Source organism: Oncorhynchus masou, chromosome 19, assembly GCF_036934945.1.
Source record: "Oncorhynchus masou masou isolate Uvic2021 chromosome 19, UVic_Omas_1.1, whole genome shotgun sequence".
NCBI classification, from domain to species: Eukaryota; Metazoa; Chordata; class Actinopteri; order Salmoniformes; family Salmonidae; genus Oncorhynchus; species Oncorhynchus masou.
The window spans coordinates 6,132,485-6,154,318 of record NC_088230.1 but is presented as its reverse complement, the minus strand read 5'-3'; the positions used below and the strand labels follow the sequence as shown (position 1 = coordinate 6,154,318).

Below are 21,834 nucleotides of genomic sequence, written 5' to 3'. Positions count from 1 at the left end.
GTCACTTTAATAATGTTTGCATATCTTGCATTACTCATCTCATATGTATATACTGTACTGTATACTATATCTTAGTCTATGCCGCTCTGACATTGGGCATCCATATATTTATATATTCTTAATTCCATTCCTTTACTTAGATTTGTGTGTAATAGGTATTTGTTGTGAAATTGTTAGATATTACTGCACTGTCGGAACTAGAAGAAGAAGCATTTCGCTACACCCGCAATAACAAATGCTAAACCTGTGTATGTGACCAATACAATTTGATTTGATACCAACACAACACAAACACACACACACACACTTTTGCACTCATCATATGCTGCTGCTACTCTGTTCTTTATTTTACTCTAATTATTATCTATCCTGATGCCTTGTCACTTTATCCTGCCTTCATGTACATAACTACCTCAAATACCTTATTATTATCTATCCGGATGCCTAGTCACTTTATCCTGCCTTCACGTACATATCTACCTCAAATACCTCATACCCCTGCACACTGATCTGGTACTGGTACTCCCTGTATATAGCTCTGTATAGTTTGGAATAGGTCATAAGCAAGCATTTCATGGTTAAGTCTACACCCGTTGTATTCGACGGATATGACATACAATTTGATTTGACCGATGACCCAATGGTCATCTAACCCCAATCAGGACTAATATACCTGAACCAAGCACTTCTAATCAGAGCCACACTCTTTCAGGGATTTTTATTTTAATTCATTTTTGATTTAACCTTTATTTAACTAGGCAAGTCAGTTTAGAACAAATTCTTATTTTACAATAACGAAATACCCCGGCCAAACCCTCCCCTAACCTGGACGATGCTGGGCCAATTGTGCGCCATCCTATGGGACTTCCGGTCACGGCTGGTTGTGATACAGCCCAGGATCGAACCAGGGTCTGTAGTGATGCCTCTAGCACTGAGATGCAGTGCCTTAGACCACTACGCCACTCAGGAGACAAGGGAAGGAGGGTAAGGAAAGAGGAGAGAAAGGATGATGGGGAGGAAGAAGAATAGCAACATTGTGGAGGAAGCTGACGGGTGCGTATCTCATGGTGAATGTAGAGGATTCAAGCCCAAATCTGATCCAAAAATGCCCTTAAAAAATGCACACTGCAGCCATTTCAGAGCTTTAACATGAGAATCATGGGCATGACGCATCACACCATCCCTAGATCATTCATCATCATCCATGTCCTATCCCTAACGTTTGACATCCCTATTTTGAATTGAACCGTCAATATACTGAGATTGAGAGAAATGTATAATAAATGTAGTTGGGGCTCCCGAGTGGCACAGCGGTCTAAGGCACTGCATCTCCCACTACAGACCCTGGCTCAATTCCAGGCCTTATCAAAACTGGCCATGATTCGGAGTCCCATTTGGAGTCCCTTAGGGCACAGTTCGCCCAGCGTCGTTGTGGTTTGGCCGGGGTAGGCCGTCATTGTAAATAAGAATTTGTTCTTAAACTGACTTGCCTAATTAAATGAAGGTAAAAAAAGAGAAACTCAGTGTCATTCCTCTTGTCTAATGTTTAAGACATTGGCTGCTCCCATGGGAGACCCAGGTTCTAATCCCACAGGTTATGAAAGCAGATGTGAAATTTAGAATATCGTGTGAGAAAGGTCAGAAAACAAAAAATCTTCTTCTTGAAGTTCCATGTTTTCTTTTCTTTTTTTTCTTCTTCAAATAAACGTGAAAAATGTACATCTGAAAACTCAGATGTACATTTCAGTTCTCTCTCTCTCTTTCTGTACTAAAGAGATCCTGTCCTATAGGCTCTGCTCATCCCTGTCTTTCCCTGACTCGTCCCCAATGACGTATGACACACAACTCAAGAACACATCATCATCTGGTTCTGTTGGACTGGATACACACATCACACCCGCACAAAGACCCCTCACGCATGCTCACAGCTGTACACACAGCTCTCCCTCTCCTTTTCCTCCTCTCCAATCTTTCCCTTTCTCTCTCTCTCTTCCTGTGTCCATCTTCTGGATTCTCTTTTTCACATGCACCACAAACCCAATCCCCCTCCTCCATGTGTTTTTCTCCCTCTCCGTCTGTCTCTCTGTATCTTTCTGGCTGAAAGGCAGTAGTGAGAAGCAATGCATACTGTCAGACTGTACACACACACACAAGCATACACACACACACACACCTGAGTAGAGCTGGTGCTTGTCTCCACTCCACTGCTCTGCAGTACCATGAATATATTCATGGGGTTGAGGAGAGGCGTCGGGCTGCTCGACATGCATCACATACACATACACATACACTCATTCATGCATACACACTTGTTCACACACACACAACAGACGCACACATGCATATCTGGTCATGACAGCTAGTGGCGTTATCACATAGCCATTAGGTGGTAGGCAATTGATTTCAGGTGTTGTGCCATAGACCCAGATCAGACGTGTGTGTGTGTGTGTGTGTGTGTGTGTGTGTGTGTGTGTGTGTGTGTGTGTGTGTGTGTGTGTGTGTGTGTGTGTGTGTGTGTGTGTGTGTGTGTGTGTGTGTGTGTGTGTGTGTGTGTGTGTGTGTGTGTGTGTGTATGCGTACAGTGGCTTGCGAAAGTATTCACCCCCTTGGCATTTTTCCAATTTTGTTGCTTTACTACTTGGAATTAAAATACATTTTGGTGGGTTTGTATCATTTGATTTACACAACATGCCTACCACTTTGAAGATGCTATGAAACAAACAAGAAATAAGACAAAAACACAGACAACTTGAGCGTGCATAACTATTCACCCCCCCAAAGTCAATACTTTGTAGAGCCACCTTTTGCAGCAATTACAACTGCAAGTCTCTTGGGGTATGACTCTATAAGCTTGGCACATCTAACCACGGGGATTCTTGCCCATTCTTCAAGGCACAACTGCTCCAGCTCCTTCAAGTAGGATGTTTTTTTATTATTTTCTATTCCTTTATTTAACTTGGCAAGTCAGTTAAGAACAAATTCTTATTTTCATTTATGGCCTAGGAACATTGGGTTAACTGCCTTGTTCAGGGGCAGAATTATTCATTTTTACCTTTTCAGCTAAAGGATTTGATCTTGCAACCTTTCGGTTACTAGTCCAACGCTCTAGCCACTAACGCTCTAGCCACCTGCCGCCTTACTAGGATACCTGCCAGGTTCGGCTTGGTTGCATCAGATCTTATTTAGAGGCTTCATAGCAAAGGAGGTGAATACATTTGCACACACCACTTTTACATAAAAAAAAGAAGTAATTTTTTGAAACAAGTCATTTTTTTCATTTCACTTCACCAATGTGGACTATTTTGTGTATGTCCATTACATGAAATCAAAATCAAAATCAATTTAAATTACAGGTTGTAATGCAACAAAATAGGAAAAATGCCATGGGGGATGAATACTTTTGCACGGCACTGTGCGTGTGTGTGAGATAACTAATCGAGGGTTCCTCTGGCACACACTTAGCGACATCCCCAGGGTTGATTGGAAAAGAAAAGTAAGGAACATAATTGCACATGAGTTTGTCTAAGTGCTTTTACATCTCGCAAGTGCCTATCATATCTAGAAGACGCTTCTCAAGGATGAGTCCAGCTTTAAAGGTGCTACACCTAGAATTTCTCAGAATTTCTCCTGTATGTGAAAGCTAGGTGAATTGCAACAGCACTAGGCTGCATTCAAAACGAATCTCCCCCTCCCCATAACCTGGCAGAGACGTTCAGCTTTGGTCCACCAGCTTCAAACAGCTTTAAAAACAATATATTTTGTTTTTGACAATATATTTCACACTGATTTAGATGGTACAATGATTCTCACATAAATTAAATTGAGCGAACGGTGTAGAAGTTTTGCAACCAGGAAATTACAGAGTGATTTCTAATAGATCACAGCCAAAGTCAAAACAGCTTTCCCATTTTGACAACAGATGGTTTCACTCCAGAGGAAATAGATGTCATTCCAGGGGACAGAGACCATTAATAACCTTCTATAATGACCTTTTTAGACTTATCTTATCTTATCTTATCCTGTTGCAATTTGTATCTTTTTAAGTGGTTCTGAGTGCAATTTATACATATTCATTCTCCCACGTCTGGTTGCTCATTCTCGGCAGGTGACCATTGATTGCTCTGGCGACCTCTGGGTCTGTCTCTGCCACCTGGGGAGGTTCTGGTTCTTTAACCTGGCGCTATTCAATCAATCAAATGTATTTATAGAGCCCTTTTTACATCAGCACTGTCACAAAGAAACCGAGCCTAAAACTCCAGAGAGCAAGCAATGCAGATGTAGAGGCTTGTTGGCTAGGAAAAACTCCATAAAAAAGGCAAGAACCTACTGATGGTGCAAGTAGATAATGGGGACTGGCTGTGGTGATCCCATTCCTGGTTCTCACTCCTTGCATTAGACCATTCATCCCCTTGGTCCCTCTCTGTCTGTCCTATCAGTTTCACTCATCCTGACCGATTGGCGTATGTGATCCACATTGGGAGGGCCCCCATCAGCGGTGCCTCTTTTCACCCTGCCTCCAATTCAAATTGGCCTGTCTCACATCGAACAAGACCCAATCGGACCCATCTGTCTCAGTGGTCAGTTTCTCAAACCCCCTCGTTGGCTATGTTGTGTGGTATACTCCAAACACTCTCCAATGGAACACCTCGAGTGGTATCTTGTCTCCCGTGGCTTTGGCTGTGGGTAGGTTGTGGCTTCCCACTGGGTGAGCATGAGTGTGCTTGGGTCTCCTCCATCACTGGAGGACTGTGCCCCACTGCATGCCTAATTCCAGAGAGGGAGCCAAAGAATTGGCTGCCACATCCAAGGAAGGCAGCAGGTGCGCAAATGATCTACTCCCGACTCGGGGATATAGTGGCGAAAAATAACAGTACAGGACGCTTTCGAGTCTCCGTCTTTGGAAGGAGTAGCCTACACTTTAAATCACTTTAAAGAGGATCCATTATTGATGTTCAGAACTGATTGTTGGAAGCATATTTACAGTGGTCAGAAACTTCTGAAAGTGACACAACAGTGGTGGTTTCTCTAATGATGGCCTCGCCTGGTTCACTAACTACTTCCCAGATAGAGTTCAGTGAGTCCAATCGTAGGGCCTATTGCCCAGGCCTCTGGCATTCTCTATAGGGGTGCCACAGGGCTCAATTCTCAGGCCGACTCTTTTCTCTGCATATATCAATGATGTTGCTCTTGATTCTTTGATCCACCTCTATGCAGACGACACCATTCTGTATACATCTGGCCCTTCTTTGGACACTGCGTTAACAAACTTACAAACGAGCTTCAACGGCAAACAAACCCTCCTTCCGTGGGCTCCAACTGCTCTTAAATGCTAGTAAAACTAAATGCATGCTCTTCAACCGATAGCTGCCCGCACCTGCCCGCACGACTAGCATCACTACTCTGGATGGTTCTGACTGGGAATATGTGGACAACTACAAATACCTAGGTGTCTGGCAAGACTGTAAACTCTCCTTCCAGACTCACATTAAGCATCTCCAATCCAAAGTTAAATCTAGAATCAGCTTCCAATTTTTCAACAAAGCCTCCTTCACTCATGCTGCCAAACATACCCTCGTAAAACTGACTATCCTATCGATCCTTGACTTCGGTGATGTCGTTTACAAAATAGCCTCCAACACTCTGCTCAGCAAATTGGGTGCAGTCTATTACAGTGCCATCCGTTTTGTCACCAAAGCCCATATACTACCCAGCACTGCGACTTGTATGCTCTCGTTGGCTGGACCTCGCTAGATATTCGTCGCCAAACACACTGGCTCCAGGTCATCTATAAGTCTTTGCTAGTTAAAGCTCCACCTTATCTCAGCTCACTGGTCACCATAGCAACACCCACCCGTAGCACGTGCTCCAGCAGGTACATTTTACTGGTCATCCCCAAAGCCAATTCCCCCTTTGGCCGCCTTTCTTTTCAGTTCTCTGCTGCCATTGACTGGAACGAATTGCAAAAATCACTAAAGTTGGAGACATATCTCCCACACCAACTTTAAGCGTCAGCTGTCAGAAAATCTTACCGCTCGCTGCAGCTGTACACAGACCATCTGTATATAGCCCATCCAACCAACTACTTACCTCATCCCCGTATTTGTTTTGGTTTTTCTATTCTTTTGCACATCAGTATTTCTACTTGCACATCCTCATCTGCACATATATCACTCCAGTGTATTTTGCTAAATTGTAATTACTTTGCCACTATTGGCCTATTTATTGCCTTAACTCCTTACTTCATTTGCACACACTGTATACAGATTTTTCTATTGTGTTATTGACTGTATGTTTGTTTATCCCATGTGTTACTTGTTGTTTTTGTCGCACTGCTTTGCTTTAAATTGGCCAGTTCGCAGTTGTAAATTAGAACTTGTTCTCAACTGGCCTATCTGGTTAAATAAAGGTGAAATAAAAAAATAAAACACAATGCTCCATAATGACAAAGCAAAAACTGTGTTTTTTTTGTACAAAATGTATATATATATATATATATATAAAAAATGTCACATTTACATAAGTATTCAGACCCTTTACTCAGCACTTTGTTGAAGCACCTTTGGAAGCGATTACAGCCTCAAGTCTTCTTAGGTATGACGCTACAAGCTTGGCACACTTGTATCTGGGGAGTTTCTCCCATTCTTCTCTGCAGATCCTTTCAAGCTCTTTCACATTGGATGGGGAGCGTTGCTGCATAGCCATTTTCAGGTCTCTCCAGAGCTTTTCGATTTGGTTCAAGTTTGGGCTCTGGCTGGGCTACTCAAGGACATTCCGAGAATTGTCCCAAAGCCACTCCTGCATTGTCTTGACTGTGTGCTTAGGGTCATTGTCCTGTTGGAAGGTGAACCTTCACACCAGTCTGAGGTCCTGAGTGGTCTGGAGCTGGTTTCATCAAGGGTTCCTCTGTACTTTGTGCCGTTCATCTTTCCATCGATCCTGACTAGTCTCCCAGTCCCTGTCTCTGAAAACACCAATGCTGCCACCACCATGCTTCACTGTAGGGATGGTGCCAGGTTTCCTCCAAATGTGACGCTTGGCATTCAGTCCAAAGAGTTCAATATTGTTTTCATCAGACAAGATAATCTTGTTTCTGATGGTCTGAGAGTCCTTTAGGTGTCTCTTGTCAAACTCCAAGCGGGCTGTGATGTGCCTTTTACTGAGTAGTGGCTTCCGTCTGCCAACTCTACCATAAAGGCCTGATTGGTGGAGAAATGCAGAGATGGTTGTCCTTCTGGAAGGTTCTCCCATCTCCACAGAGGAACTCAGCTCTGTAATAGTGCCAATCAGGTTTTTGGTCAATTCCCTGACCAAGGCCCGTCTCCCCCAATTGCTCAGTTTGGCCTGGCGGCCAGCTCTAGGAAGAGTCTTGGTGGTTCCAAACTTCTTCCATTTAAAAATGATGGAGGCCACTGAGTTCTAGGAGACCTTCAATGATGCAGACATGTTTTTTTTACCCTTCTCTAGATCTGTGCCTCGACAAAATCCTATCTCGGAGCTCTACGGACAATTCCTTCGACCTCATGGTTTGATTTTTGCTCTGACATGCACTGTCAACTGTGGGACCTTACATAGACAGGTGTGTGCTTTCCAAATCATGTACAATCAATTGAATTTACCACAGGTGGACTCCAATCAAGTTGTAGAAACATCTCAATGATGATCAATGGAAACAGGATGCACCTGAGCTCAATTTCGAGTCTCATAGCAAATGGTCTGAATACTAACATTTGAAGTCGGAAGTTTACATACACTTAGGTTGGAGTCATTAAAACTTGTTTTTCAACCACTCCGCAAATTTCTTGTTCACAACCTATAGTTTTGGCAAGTTGGTTAGGACATCTACTTTGTGCATGACACAAGTAATTTTTCAAACAATTGTTTACAGACAGATCATTTCACTTATAATTCACTTTTTCACAATTCAAGTGGGTCCGAAGTTTACATACACTAAGTTGACTGTGCCTATAAACAGCTTGGAAAATTCCAGAAAATTATGTAATGGCTTTAGAAGCTTCTGATAGGCTAATTGACATCATTTGAGCCAATTGGAGGTGTACCGATGGATGTATTTCAAGGCAAACTCAGTGCCTCTTTGCTTGACATTGTGGGAAAATCAAAAGAAATCAGCCAAGACCACAGAAAACAAATTGTAGACCTCCACAAGTCTGGTTCATCCTTGGGAGCAATTTCCAAACGCCTGAAGGTTCCAATGGCTAAAGTACAACAAAGTCAAGGTATTGGAGTGGTCATCACAAAGCCCTGACCTCAATCCTATAGAAAATGTGTGGGCAGAACTGAAAAAGTGTGTGCGAGCAAGGAGGCCTACAGACCTGACTCAGTTACACCAGCTCTGTCAGGAGGAATGGGCCGAAATTCACCCAACTTATAGCAGGAAGCTTGTGGAAGGCTGCCTGAAACATCTGACCCAAGTTACAGAATGTAAAGGCAATGCTACCAAATACTAATTGAGTGTATGTAAACGTCTGACCCACTGGGAATGTGATGAAAGAAATAAAAGCTGAAATAAATAATTTTCTCTACTATTATTCTGACATTTCACATTCTTAAAATAAAGTGGTGATCCTAACTGACCTAAGACAGGGAATGTTTAACTTGTATTAAATGTTAGGATTTGTGAAAAACTGAGGTAAAATGTATTTGGCTAAGGTGTTTGTAAACTTCCGACTTCAACTGTATGTATAAATAAGACATTTCTAAAAACCTGTTTTCACTGTTCACTGTTATTATGGGGTATTGTGTGTGGAATGTTTTAGTAAATCTATTTTAGAATGAGGCTGTAACGTCGCAAAATGAGGAAAAAGTCAAGTGGTCTGAAAACTTTCCGAATGCCCTGTATCTGTTTTTTTTTACTTTAAAGCTGGAATCCTTAATAGTGAAACAGCCACGTCTGTTTGTGATTTTAAAATAAAGTTCTGGCGTATAATGAACACTTTTTCCCCTCGGAGCATGATATGTGCTGTAACAAAAACAATAATGGTAGTGGGGTGGCCAGTGGCGCTGTTTCCCCGTCCTGCGGATACCATCTTTAATTTTAGAATAATATTTTTTGAAATTTTGATTTGGCCAAATGGCAACTCCCTAAATACACGTACACAGAACATATGTGTCCCCTGTCCTCCTCCTTTTACATAACTCACTCAGCCCTGCGTCCGGAACTTCATCTCCTCCTCCTGTGAAAGAAGGGATGAAAATAGAAATGAAATGAGAAGCAACGCAGTGTGCATGCATGCGTGTGTGTGCGCACGCGTTTGTACGTGTGGGCTGTGTTATTAAAAAGTAGCTGGCCAATTAAGTCCTCTGTCTCCACTCTCTTAGATGTGGGCTATTTAAAAGCATGCCCTTTAATTGGCTGTGCTGTCAGATCAGCTTTGTCTTGGGGCCTAAATGAGAGTTCTGGTTAGAGAACTAACCGGCCCAGTCCTGCCTACACAGAACCAGTCCCAGACCAAACACATGTGATTCTCCACTCCCTTATAGTAAGTAACGCAGGGCAACAGATTTTTTATGAACTATGTAGGGGATTTGTTCCTCCAGTATGCAATATACCTTGAGGTTGGGGTTCTGTTTGTGGACACTGCGTGTGCTGTGCTGTGCGTGTGTGTGTGTATCACATCAGCTTCATCTAACTCGGCCAGTAAAAAATAAATGCTGAAATGCCTGCATCTGCAGCCAGGAGGCGACAGAGCCCCCACAGCCACAATGACTTGGCATTACTCCTGTCCTCTCTTTTGCTTTCATCCCCTCTTATCTCCTCTCCAATCCTCTTCTCTTCTCCCCTCCTCCTGTTCTCTCCTTTCCTTTCCTCTCCATGGCTCCCCTCACCTTTCCTCCTTTCTTATTTCCTCCCCTCCTCTTCTTTCCTCCATCCCCTCTCACTGACCCACTGACTCTGCCACTACTTTGTGAATGGACCACAGTGCTCCAACAAGACTTTCTCTGTCCTCATCTCAGCATATCTAATGGGACTGGATCAGTTATAGTTGTAGCTGGGAGGGATTTCTGCAACACATCAACTATTTTCTGATCAGCGCTGGTGAAGGAGAGGAGACAAGGAGGTGGCAAAGGAGATGACGAAGGAGACGACGTAGAAGGGGGAGCACCCGGTTGAGAGATTGGGGACATGGTCTTTCTCTAATCCTGAACAGTAGTTTGTCATTGATGTTGCTTCAAAGTTGTTACCTCAACACCATTTATCAGTGTCACTTAAAAGTCTGATAAGTGGACTCGATCGGCTGTGCCTGTTTTAAAAACATTCCAAGCCGTGTGTGAGCATTTCAGTCACACAGAATATCAAAGAGAGAGGATAACGACATCTCTACCTTGACCTACACTGGCACACCTATACTGTCTATCCTAACAATATGGGAAAGAATAGTTTCCAAATCAAATCAAATTTTATTTGTCACATACACATGGTTAGCAGATATTAATGCGAGTGTAGCGAAATGCTTGTGCTTCTAGTTCCGACAACGCAGTAATAACCAACAAGTAATCTAACTAACAATTCCTAAACTACTGTCTTATACACAGTTTAAGGGGATAAAGAATATGTACATAAGGATATATGAATGAGTGATGGTACAGAGCAGCATAGGCAAGATACAGTAGATGGTATCGAGTACAGTATATACATATGAGATGAGTATGTAAACAAAGTGGCATAGTTAAAGTGGCTAGTGATACATGTATTACATAAGGATGCAGTCGATGATATAGAGTACAGTATATACGTATGCATATGAGATGAATAATGTAGGGTAAGTAACATTATATAAGGTAGCATTGTTTAAAGTGGCTAGTGATATATTTACATCATTTCCCATCAATTCCCATTATTAAAGTGGCTGGAGTTGAGTCAGTGTCAGTGTGTTGGCAGCAGCCACTCAATGTTAGTGGTGGCTGTTTAACAGTCTGATGGCCTTGAGATAGAAGCTGTTTTTCAGTCTCTCGGTCCCAGCTTTGATGCACCTGTACTGACCTCGCCTTCTGGATGATAGCGGGGTGAACAGGCAGTGGCTCGGTGGTTGATGTCCTTGATGATCTTTATGGCCTTCCTGTAACGTTGGGTGGTGTAGGTGTCCTGGAGGGCAGGTAGTTTGCCCCCGGTGATGCGTTGTGCAGACCTCACTACCCTCTGGAGAGCCTTACGGTTGAGGGTGGAGCAGTTGCTGGTACCAGGCGGTGATACAGCCTGCCAGGATGCTCTCGATTGTGCATCTGTAGAAGTTTGTGAGTGCTTTTGGTGACAAGCCGAATTTCTTCAGCCTCCTGAGGTTGAAGAGGCGCTGCTGCGCCTTCTTCACGATGCTGTCTGTGTGAGTGGACCAATTCAGTTTGTCTGTGATGTGTATGCCGAGGAACTTAAAACTTGCTACTCTCTCCACTACTGTTCCATCGATGTGGATAGGGGGGTGTTCCCTCTGCTGTTTCCTGAAGTCCACAATCATCTCCTTAGTTTTGTTGACATTGAGTGTGAGGTTATTTTCCTGACACCACACTCCGAGGGCCCTCACCTCCTCCCTGTACGCTGTTTCGTCGTTGTTGGTAATCAAGCCTACCACTGTTGTGTCGTCCGCAAACTTGATGATTGAGTTGGAGGCGTGCGTGGCCACGCAGTAGTGGGTGAACATGGAGTACAGGAGAGGGCTCAGAACGCACCGTTGTGGGGCCCCAGTGTTGAGGATCAGCGGGAGGAGATGTTGTTACCTACCCTCACCACCTGGGGGCGGCCCGTCAGGAAGTCCAGTACCCAGTTGCACAGGGCGGGGTCGAGACCCAGGGTCTCGAGCTTGATGACGAGCTTGGAGGGTACTATGGTGTTGAATGCCGAGCTGTAGTCGATGAACAGCATTCTCACATAGGTATTCCTCTTGTCCAGATGGGTTAGGGCAGTGTGCAGTGTGGTTGAGATTGCATCGTCTGTGGACCTATTTGGGCGGTAAGCAAATTGGAGTGGGTCTAGGGTGTCAGGTAGGGTGGAGGTGATATGGTCCTTGACTAGTCTCTCAAAGCACTTCATGATGACGGAAGTGAGTGCTACGGGGCGGTAGTCGTTTAGCTCAGTTACCTTAGCTTTCTTGGGAACAGGAACAATGGTGGCCCTCTTGAAGCATGTGGGAACAGCAGACTGTTATAGGGATTGATTGAATATGTCCGTAAACACACCAGCCAGCTGGTCTGCGCATGCTCTGAGGGCGCGGCTCGGGATGCCGTCTGGGCCTGCAGCCTTGCGAGGGTTAACACATTTAAATGTTTTACTCACCTCGGCTGCAGTGAAGGAGAGACCGCATGTTTCCGTTGCAGGCCGTGTCAGTGGCACTGTATTGTCCTCAAAGCGGGCAAAAAAGTTATTTAGTCTGCCTGGGAGCAAGACATCCTGGTCCGTGACTGGGCTGGATTTCTTCCTGTAGTCCGTGATTGACTGTAGACCCTGCCACATGCCTCTTGTGTCTGAGCCGTTGAATTGAGATTCTACTTTGTCTCTGTACTGACGCTTAGCTTGTTTGATAGCCTTACGGAGGGAATAGCTGCACTGATTGTATTCAGTCATGTTACCAGACACCTTGCCCTGATTAAAAGCAGTGGTTCGCGCTTTCAGTTTCACGCGAATGCTGCCATCAATCCACGCTTTCTGGTTAGGGAATGTTTTAATCGTTGCTATGGGAACGACATCTTCAACGCACGTTCTAATGAACTCGCACACCGAATCAGCGTATTCGTCAATGTTGTTATCTGACGCAATACGAAACATGTCCCAGTCCACGTGATGGAAGCAGTCTCCTCTTCCACTTCCCCTCATCCTCCCCTCAGCTCTGTGGGAATGTGTCTCGTCTCCTGGGGTTCAGTGTACAGGACTGTTGAGTTCACTCCTGTTGCTCAGGGAGCCAGGCAGGCTGTGTTTGAGAGCCGCGCTCACTAAATGTCACACACAGTCACAGACTCGGCAGGAACACATTCAGCCTGTAAAGACGCTGCCGGGCACCTGTCCGTCACATCAGCAGCGATTAGCTCTGACGGTTAACCCCTATCAGACTGAGGGATCATGGAAGGAACACCGTTATTAGCTCTGATGCTTAAACCCTGTGTCTGTCACTGGAGCAGACAGTTAGTTGACCCTTCCCACTTGAAGTGGGGTGATTCTGCCCCCCAGTAACTTGCTGTTTGACTGCAACGTTATTAAGTCAACATAAAAATACAACTACGGATGCTTTCTAATAATTTAATAATTTGATTAATTACCCAATTAAACTAAGATTACATAATTCAGAATAGGATCAGCTAACAGCTTGGAAATACTCAAAGAACAGTGTGTGTGTGTGTGTGTGTGTGTGTGTGTGTGTGTGTGTGTGTGTGTGTGTGTGTGTGTGTGTGTGTGTGTGTGTGTGTGTGTGTGTGTGTGTGTGTGTGTGTGTGTGTGTGCGTGTGTGTAAGGTCACATCTACACCTCATGTTGGGGCTGGGAAGGAGCGATTGATCAGAATAATCTAGTTGCTGGGTTGGGAAGAAGGAGAAGGGGAGGATGAAAGAGGCAAATCAGGTGCACATATGTCACCTCCTTTACCCTGGCGCGGGACAGGACTGACAGATACCCTTTATACATAAGCCTTGGTTTATATAGAGCAGAATGATTGCCAGTGAACAGACAGGAGCATGCAACACGCTACTAAACACACTACTAAACACAAGACCTCCTCCATTCCTGTCATTATTGAAAGAGATTGTAATATCTCACATCTCAAAATAGGACTACTTAATGTTAGATCCCTCACTTCCAAGGCAGTCATAGTCAATGAACTAATCACTGAGCATAACCTTGATGTGATTGGCCTGACTGAAACATGGCTCAAGCCTGATACATTTATTGTGTTAAATAAGGCCTCTCCTCCTGGTTACCCTAGTGACATATCCCCTGCGCATCCCACAAAGGCAGATGCACAGATATTTCAATGAACCCCCGAAAAAGATGGCGTTCTAATATTTTAGCTTCTAGTCATGAAGCCTACACAATAACTTTGTATATCTACTGTACTGTTTACAGGGCTCCTGGGCCGTATACAGCATTCCTCATTGAGGTCCCTGAATTCCTAACGGATCTTGTAGTCATGGCAGATCATATTCACATTTTTGGTGACTTCAATATTCACATGGCAATGTCCACAGACACACTCCAAAAGGCTTTCGGAGCCATCATTGACTCCGTGGGTTTTGTCCAACATGTCTCTGGACATGCATTGCCACAGTCATACCCTGGATTTAGTTTTGTCCCATGGCATAAATATTGTTAATCTAAATGTTTTTCTTTATAAAACTGGACTATTGGACCACCATTTTATTACATTTGCGATCGCAACAAATAATCTGTTTAGACCCCAACCGAGGATTATCAAAAGCCACGTTATAAATTCTTGGACAACCCAAAGATTCCTAGATGCCTTTCCAGACTCCCTCCAACTACCCAAGGACATCGGAGTACAAAAATATGTTAACCTCCTAACTGAAGAGCTATATGTAACCTTGCGTAATACCCTATATGCAGTTGCACCTCTAAAACAAAAAACATTTGTCAATAAGAAATTAGCTCCCTGGTATAGAGAAAATACCCAAGTCCTGAAGCAAGCTTCCAGAAATGAAATGTTTTTGAAATGTTTTTGACACTGTAGCAAAGCGAACTTAGCTAACTGGACTTCACGTCAGCAGTGATGAATTCATGAACTTCTTTGACGAAAAGATCATGATCATTAGAAAGCAAATTACGGAACCTCTTTGAATCTGCTTATTTCTCCAAAACTCAGTTGTCCTGCACAGAACTGCCAAGACCTAAGATCAATGGAGACACTCAAGTTTTTTTATTCTGTATCTTTCGACTCATTCACAAAAATATTAATTGCATCTAAACCTTCCAGCTGCCTACTGGACCCTATTCCAACTAAACTACTGATGAGCTACTTCCTGTGCTTGGCCCTCCTATGTTGAACATAATAAATTGTTCCCTATCCTCCGGGTGAGTACCAAACTCACTACAAATGTCAGTAACAAAGCTCCTGAAAAAGCCAAACCTTGACTCTGAAAATGTAAAAGAATATCAGCCGGGCCTCCCGAGTGTCGCAGCGATCCAAGGCACTGCATTGCAGTGTTGCGGCATCACAACAGCCTGGGGTTCGATCCTAGGCTGTAGTGTCACAACCAGCCGTTACTGGGAGTCTCATAGGACGGAGCACAATTGGCCCAGCGCCGTCCAGGTTAGGGGAGAGTTTGGCCGGGGGGCTTTACTTGGCTCATTGTGCTCTAGCAACTCCTTGTGGTGGGCTGGGTGCCTGCAGGCTAACCTTGGTCGTCAAGGTGAATGGTGTTTCCTCTGACACATTGGTGCGACTGGCTTCCGGGTTAAGCAGGCATTGTGTTAAGAAGCGTGGCTTGGCGGGTCATGTTTCGGAGGATGCATGACTCGACCTTCGTCTTGCAGTGATAAGACAAGATCGTAATCACAAAATTGGGGAGAAATAGAGGGTATACATTTTTTTTAAATATAATTTTTAAAAATAATATCGTCCTATGTCGAATCTCCCATTCCTCTCACAATTTGGGAAAAAATGTGTTGTGCAGCAACTCCCTGCCTTCCCGAAGACAAATAATGGATACAAAACGCTCCAGTCGGGTTTTAGACCCCATCAAAGCACTGACACTGCACTTGTGAAGGTGGTACATTACCTTTTAAAGGCGTCAGACCAAGGTTCTGCATCTGTCCTCCTACTAGACCTTAGTGAAGCTTTGGAAAGATTGGAAACCCTAATAGGTCTACATGGACAAGTTATTGCCAGGTTTACAATACCCTGCAAAAGTATTAACCCCCCTTTGGCATTTTTCCCATTTTGTTGCATTACAACGTGTAATATAAATAGGTTTTAAGTTGGACGTCATGTAATGGACATATACAAAATAGCCCAAATTGGTGAAGTGAAAAAAATTAATTGTTAAAAAAAAAAACTTCTATTAAAACAAAAAAACAGAAAAGTGGTGCGTGCATATGTATTCACCCCCTTTGCTACGAAGGCCCTAAATAAGATCTGATGCAACCAGTTACCTTCAGAATTCACATAATTTGTTCAATAAAGTCCACCTGTGTGCAATCTAAGTGTCACATGATCTGTCACATGATCTCAATATATATACACCTGTTCTGAAAGGCCCCAGAGTCTGCAACACCACTAAGCAAGGGGCACCACCAAGCAAGCGGCACCATGAAAACCAAGGAGCTCTCCAAACAGGTCAGGGACAAAGTTGTGGAGAAGTACAGATCAGGGTTGGGTTATAAAACAATTATCAGAAACTTTGAACATCCCACGGAACACCATTAAATCCATTGGCACCACAATGGATATGGCACCACAACCAACAAACCTGCCAAGAGAGGGCAGCCCACCAAAACTCAAGGACCAGGCAAAGAGGGCATTAATCAGAGAAGCAACAAAGAGACAAAAGATAACCCTGAAGGAGCTGCAAAGCTCCACAGTGGAGATTGGAGTATCTGTCCATACGACCACTTTAACTTCTTCGATATAGGGGCGCTCTTTTAATTTTTGGATAAAAAAACGTTCCCGTTTTAAACAAGATATTTTGTCACGAAAAGATGCTCGACTATGCATATAATTGACAGCTTTGGAAAGAAAACACTGTGACGTTTCCAAAAGTGCAAAGATATTGTCTGTGAGTGCCCCAGAACTAATGCTACAGGCGAAACCAAGATGAAATGTCATACAGGAAATGCCCCAGATTTTGAATGCGCTGTGTTCCAATGTCTCCTTATATGGCTGTGAATGCGCAAGGAATGAGCCTATACTTTCTGTCGTTTCCCCAAAGTGTCTGCAACATTGTGATGTATTTGTAGGCATATCATTGGAAGATTGACCATAAGAGATTACATTTACCAGGTGTCCGCCTGGTGTCCTCCGTCAAAATTATTGCGTAATCTCCAGCTGCATGCACGTTTCCAGTTGGTTCAGAAGAGAAAGGCAACTGCCACAAATGATTTATCATCGAAACGATATGTGAAAAACACCTTGAGGATTGATTTTAAACAACGTTTGCCATGTTTCTGTCAATATTATGGAGTTAATTTGGAAAAAAGTTTGGCATTGTAATGACTGAATTTTCGGGGGGTTTTCTTAGCCAAACGTGATGACCAAAACGGAGCAATTTCTCCTACACAAATAATATTTTTGGAAAAACTGAACGTTTGCTATCTAACTGAGAGTCTCCTCATGGAAAACATCCGAAGTTCTTCAAAGGTAAATGATTTTATTTGAATGGTTTTCTTGTTTTTGTGAAAATGTTGCCTGCTGAATGCTAGGCTTAATGCTATGCTAGCTATCAATACTCTTACACAAATGCTTGTGTAGCTATGGTTGAAAAGCATATTTTGAAAATCTGAGATGACAGTGTTGTTAACAAAAGGCTAAGCATGTGAGCCAATATATTTATTGAATTTCATTTGCGATTTGCTTGAGGCTATGATTACGCTCCCGGATACGGGATTGGAAGTCTGTGTTTCAGACATAAGGAAGTGGATGGCGACAAATGTTTTACTTTTAAACTCACACAAAACAGAGATGCTAGTCCTAGGTCCCAAGAAACAAAGAGATCTGCTATTTGATCTGACAATGAATCTTAGACGAATGTACAACCATCAAAACTGTGAAGGACATCGGCGTAACTCTGGACCCCGGATCTCTCTTTTGACGAACACATCAAGAACATTTCCAGGGCAGTGTCTTTCCACCTTTGGAACATTGCAAAAATCTGAAACCTTTTGTCCAAAAAGGATGCAGAAAAGCTCATCCACGCTCTAGATAAGACTACTGCAGTGCTCTACTACCCGGCTACTGCCCGGCTACCCGGATAAAGCACTAAATAAACTTTATTTGCTAGAATCTTGACGAGAACAAAAATATTTGATCATATTACTCCAGTGCTATTGCACTGGCTTCCTGTTAAGTCTAAGGCTGATTTCAAGGTTTTACTGCTAACCTACAAAGCATTACTGTCAATGTTGTGCGCTATGTGTACGAAGTCAGGTGCAGGAGAACAGTGAGTTGTGATCAGGCGCACCTTTATTTGGCAAAAGCACAAAAGACAGAAGCAACTGTGTCAAAAATCCTCCAGCCACAGGTAAAAGTCAATAAATGTGAAAACACTCACAAATATACAAATGTATGACAAATACATACAACGGGTCAAAATACGATACCTGGGGGAAAAACCAGTCTGGCGCATCACACTAAACACGTAAAAAAACAATTCCACACAAAGACATGGGGAACATAATAAATAAAGTATCTCTCTGATTTGGTCCTGCCGTACATACCGCCACATAAGCTATGGTCACAAGACACAGGCCTCCTTATTGTCCCTAGAATTTCTAAGCAAACAGCTGGAGGGAGGGCTTTCTCCTTTAGAACAACATTTTTATGGAATGGTCTGCCTACCCATATGAGAGACGCAGACGCGGTCTCGACATTTAAGTCTTTACTGAAGACTCATCTCTTCAGTAGGTCCTATGATTGAGTGTAGTCTGGCCCAGGGATGCAACGGTGAATGGCAAGGCACTGGAGTGACAAACCGCCCTTTCTGTCTCTGCCTGACTGGCTCCCCTGTCACCACTGGGATTCTCTGCCTCTAACCCTATTATGGGGGCTGAGTCACTGGCTTACTAGCACTCTTTCATGCCGCCTCTAGGTGGGGTGCATCACATTGTGCCAGGATTTTTACTCGGGGGGTTGAGTCACTGACGTGATCTTCCTGTCCAGTCTTGCTCAGGCTCGTGCAGTGGTGGAAATCTTTGTGGGCTATATTCATCCTTGTCTCAGGGTAGTAAGTTGGTGGTCTATTGATATCCCTTCAAGTGGTGTGGGGGCTGTGCTTTGGCAGAGTGGATGGGGTAATATCCGGTCTGGTTGGCCCTGTCTGGGGGTATTGTCTCAGCCTCCAGTATCTATGCTGCAATCGTCTATGTGCTGGAGGGCTAGAGTCAGTAATTCTCCTATCTCTCTCCACAAGAAAGAGTAGAGTACAGTTGAGTAAAGTAGAGTAGAGTAAGAGAGAGAGAGAGAGATGCATGCATACACACACACAGAAACACAGAGAGACACAAAGAGAGAGAGAGAGAGGGAGAGCGAGAAACCTAGGAGATTCCAGGCTTCTTACCTCTCTCTGTTGAACTTGAGTGAGTGGAGGATGGCGGGCCTCTTCTGCCTCAGGTTCCAAAGGTGCACGCTGTCATCTGCCAGAGCACTCACCAGCGCCCCCTGTGGCAGGAATGGAGAAGACAGCATTTACACACAGGTAAGCATCAGTCCACAATGCACACACAAGCTTGCAATGCCGTTTCCCTGGTGAAAGAGGCGGAATTTCAAGCAGACATGGAAAGGGCTCCCACAGGGTCTGCTGCAGCTGCTGAGTCACAAAGAGACACAAACACACACGCAGGCACACAGGCACGCACGCACACTCATCTATAGAGATACAGAAGTGTTTGAGATGTCTTGGAGTGGAGAAGAAAGGAGATAGAAAGGGGTTTAGTGGGGTAGAGAGGGAGAGAGAGCGACAGTGTGAGTAGAGGAGGCCTGGTGTTGGATGAGGTGTGTGTTCCTGTCTTCATTACTCACCTCATTGATGAGAAACTGTAGCGAGATGACAGCGGCTCCACTCTCATGTTGACAGTAGCACTCTACACCTGGACGACCAAACCTGATAGGATCTCCGTCAAGGAATCAACCAATGGAGAAGAAGGTGGGATGGATAAGAAAGGAGATCGAACAACACAATGATCAACTACAGTGCCTTGCGAAAGTATTCGGCCCCCTTGAACTTTGCAACCTTTTGCCACATTTCAGGCTTCAAACATAAACATATAAAACTGTATTTTTTTGTGAAGAATCAACAACAAGTGGGACACAATCATGAAGTGGAATGACATTTATTGGATATTTCAAACTTTTTTAACAAATCAAAAACTGAAAAATTGGGCGTGCAAAATTATTCAGCCCCTTTTCTTTCAGTGCATCAAACTCTCTCCAGAAGTTCAGTGAGGATCTCTGAATGATCCAATGTTGACCTAAATGACTAATGATGATAAATACAATCCACCTGTGTGTAATCAAGTCTCCGTATAAATGTACCTGCACTGTGATAGTCTCAGAGGTCCGTTAAAAGCGCAGAGAGCATCATGAAGAACAAGGAACACACCAGGCAGGTCCGAGATACTGTTGTGAAGAAGTTTAAGTCGGATTTGGATACAAATATATTTCCCAAGCTTTAAACATCCCAAGGAGCACTGTGCAAGCGATAATATTGAAATGGAAGGAGTATCAGACCACTGCAAATCTACTAAGACCTGGCCGTCCCTCTAAACTTTCAGCTCATACAAGGAGAAGACTGATCAGAGATGCAGCCAAGAGGCCCATGATCACTCTGGATGAACTGCAGAGATCTACAGCTGAGGTGGGAGACTCTGTCCATAGGACAACAATCAGTCGTATATTGCACAAATCTGGCCTTTATGGAAGAGTGGCAAGAAGAAAGCCATTTCTTAAAGATATCCATAAAAAGTGTTGTTTAAAGTTTGCCACAAGCCACCTGGGAGACACACCAAACATGTGGAAGAAGGTGCTCTGGTCAGATGAAACCAAAATTGAACTTTTTGGCAACAATGCAAAACGTTATGTTTGGCGTAAAAGCAACACAGCTCATCACCATGAACACACCATCCCCACTGTCAAACATGGTGGTGGCAGCATCATGGTTTGGGCCTGCTTTTCTTCAGCAGGGACAGGGAAGATGGTTAAAATTGATGGGAAGATGGATGGAGCCAAATACAGGACCATTCTGGAAGAAAACCTGATGGAGTCTGCAAAAGACCTGAGACTGGGACGGAGATTTGTCTTCCAACAAGACAATGATCCAAAACATAAAGCAAAATCTACAATGGAATGTTTCAAAAATAAACATATCCAGGTGTTAGAATGGCCAAGTCAAAGTCCAGACCTGAATCCAATCGAGAATCTGTGGAAAGAACTGAAAACTGCTGTTCACAAATGCTCTCCATCCAACCTCACTGAGCTCGAGCTGTTTTGCAAGGAGGAATGGGAAAAAATTTCAGTCTCTCGATGTGCAAAACTGATAGAGACATACCCCAAGCGACTTACAGCTGTAATTCGCAGCAAAAGGTGGCGCTACAAAGTATTAACTTAAGGGGGCTGAATAATTTTGCACGCCCAATTTTTCAGTTTTTGATTTGTTAAAAAAGTTTGAAATATCCAATAAATGTCGTTCCACTTCATGATTGTGTCCCACTTGTTGTTGATTCTTCACAAAAAAATACAGTTTTATATCTTTATGTTTGAAGCCTGAAATGTGGCAAAAGGTCGCAAAGTTCAAGGGGGGCGAATAATTTCGCAAGGCACTGTATGAGATTCGTTGTTTGCTATAGGTTTCAGTCCTTACATGGGCTTTGGGTACAGAACAGCCAATGTCTTGCTCTGTTTTTCTGTCATGACCAAGCATTGGACAGGTTAGAGCCATTCGACAGTCCACCCACAGTAAACTCCAAAGTACATTTCAGTAGTTTATCTACACTATACATACAAAAGTATGTTGACATCCTTTTCAAATTAGTGGATTTCTGCCCTGCTAGAGCTGCCCCGGTCAACTGTAAGTGTTGTTATTGCAAAGTGGAAACGTCGAGCAGCAACAACGGCTCAGCCGTGAAGTGGTAGGCCACACAAGCTCACATAACGGGGCCGCCGAGTGCTGAAGCAC

General features: G+C 43.7%; 1 protein-coding gene across 1 annotated transcript in view; it reads right to left on the bottom strand.

Moving 5' to 3' along the window:
• Positions 1-21,834, bottom strand: part of LOC135505510 (syntaxin-binding protein 5-like) — a 135,115-nt gene that overhangs the window by 62,915 nt on the left and 50,366 nt on the right. Inside the window, exons 3-4 of the mRNA XM_064924585.1 lie at positions 19,683-19,764; positions 19,222-19,322 (exon numbers count right to left, since the gene is read on the bottom strand). Of these exons, the coding sequence (XP_064780657.1) occupies positions 19,222-19,322; positions 19,683-19,764 (183 nt within the window). The remainder of the gene's footprint in view (positions 1-19,221; positions 19,323-19,682; positions 19,765-21,834) is intronic.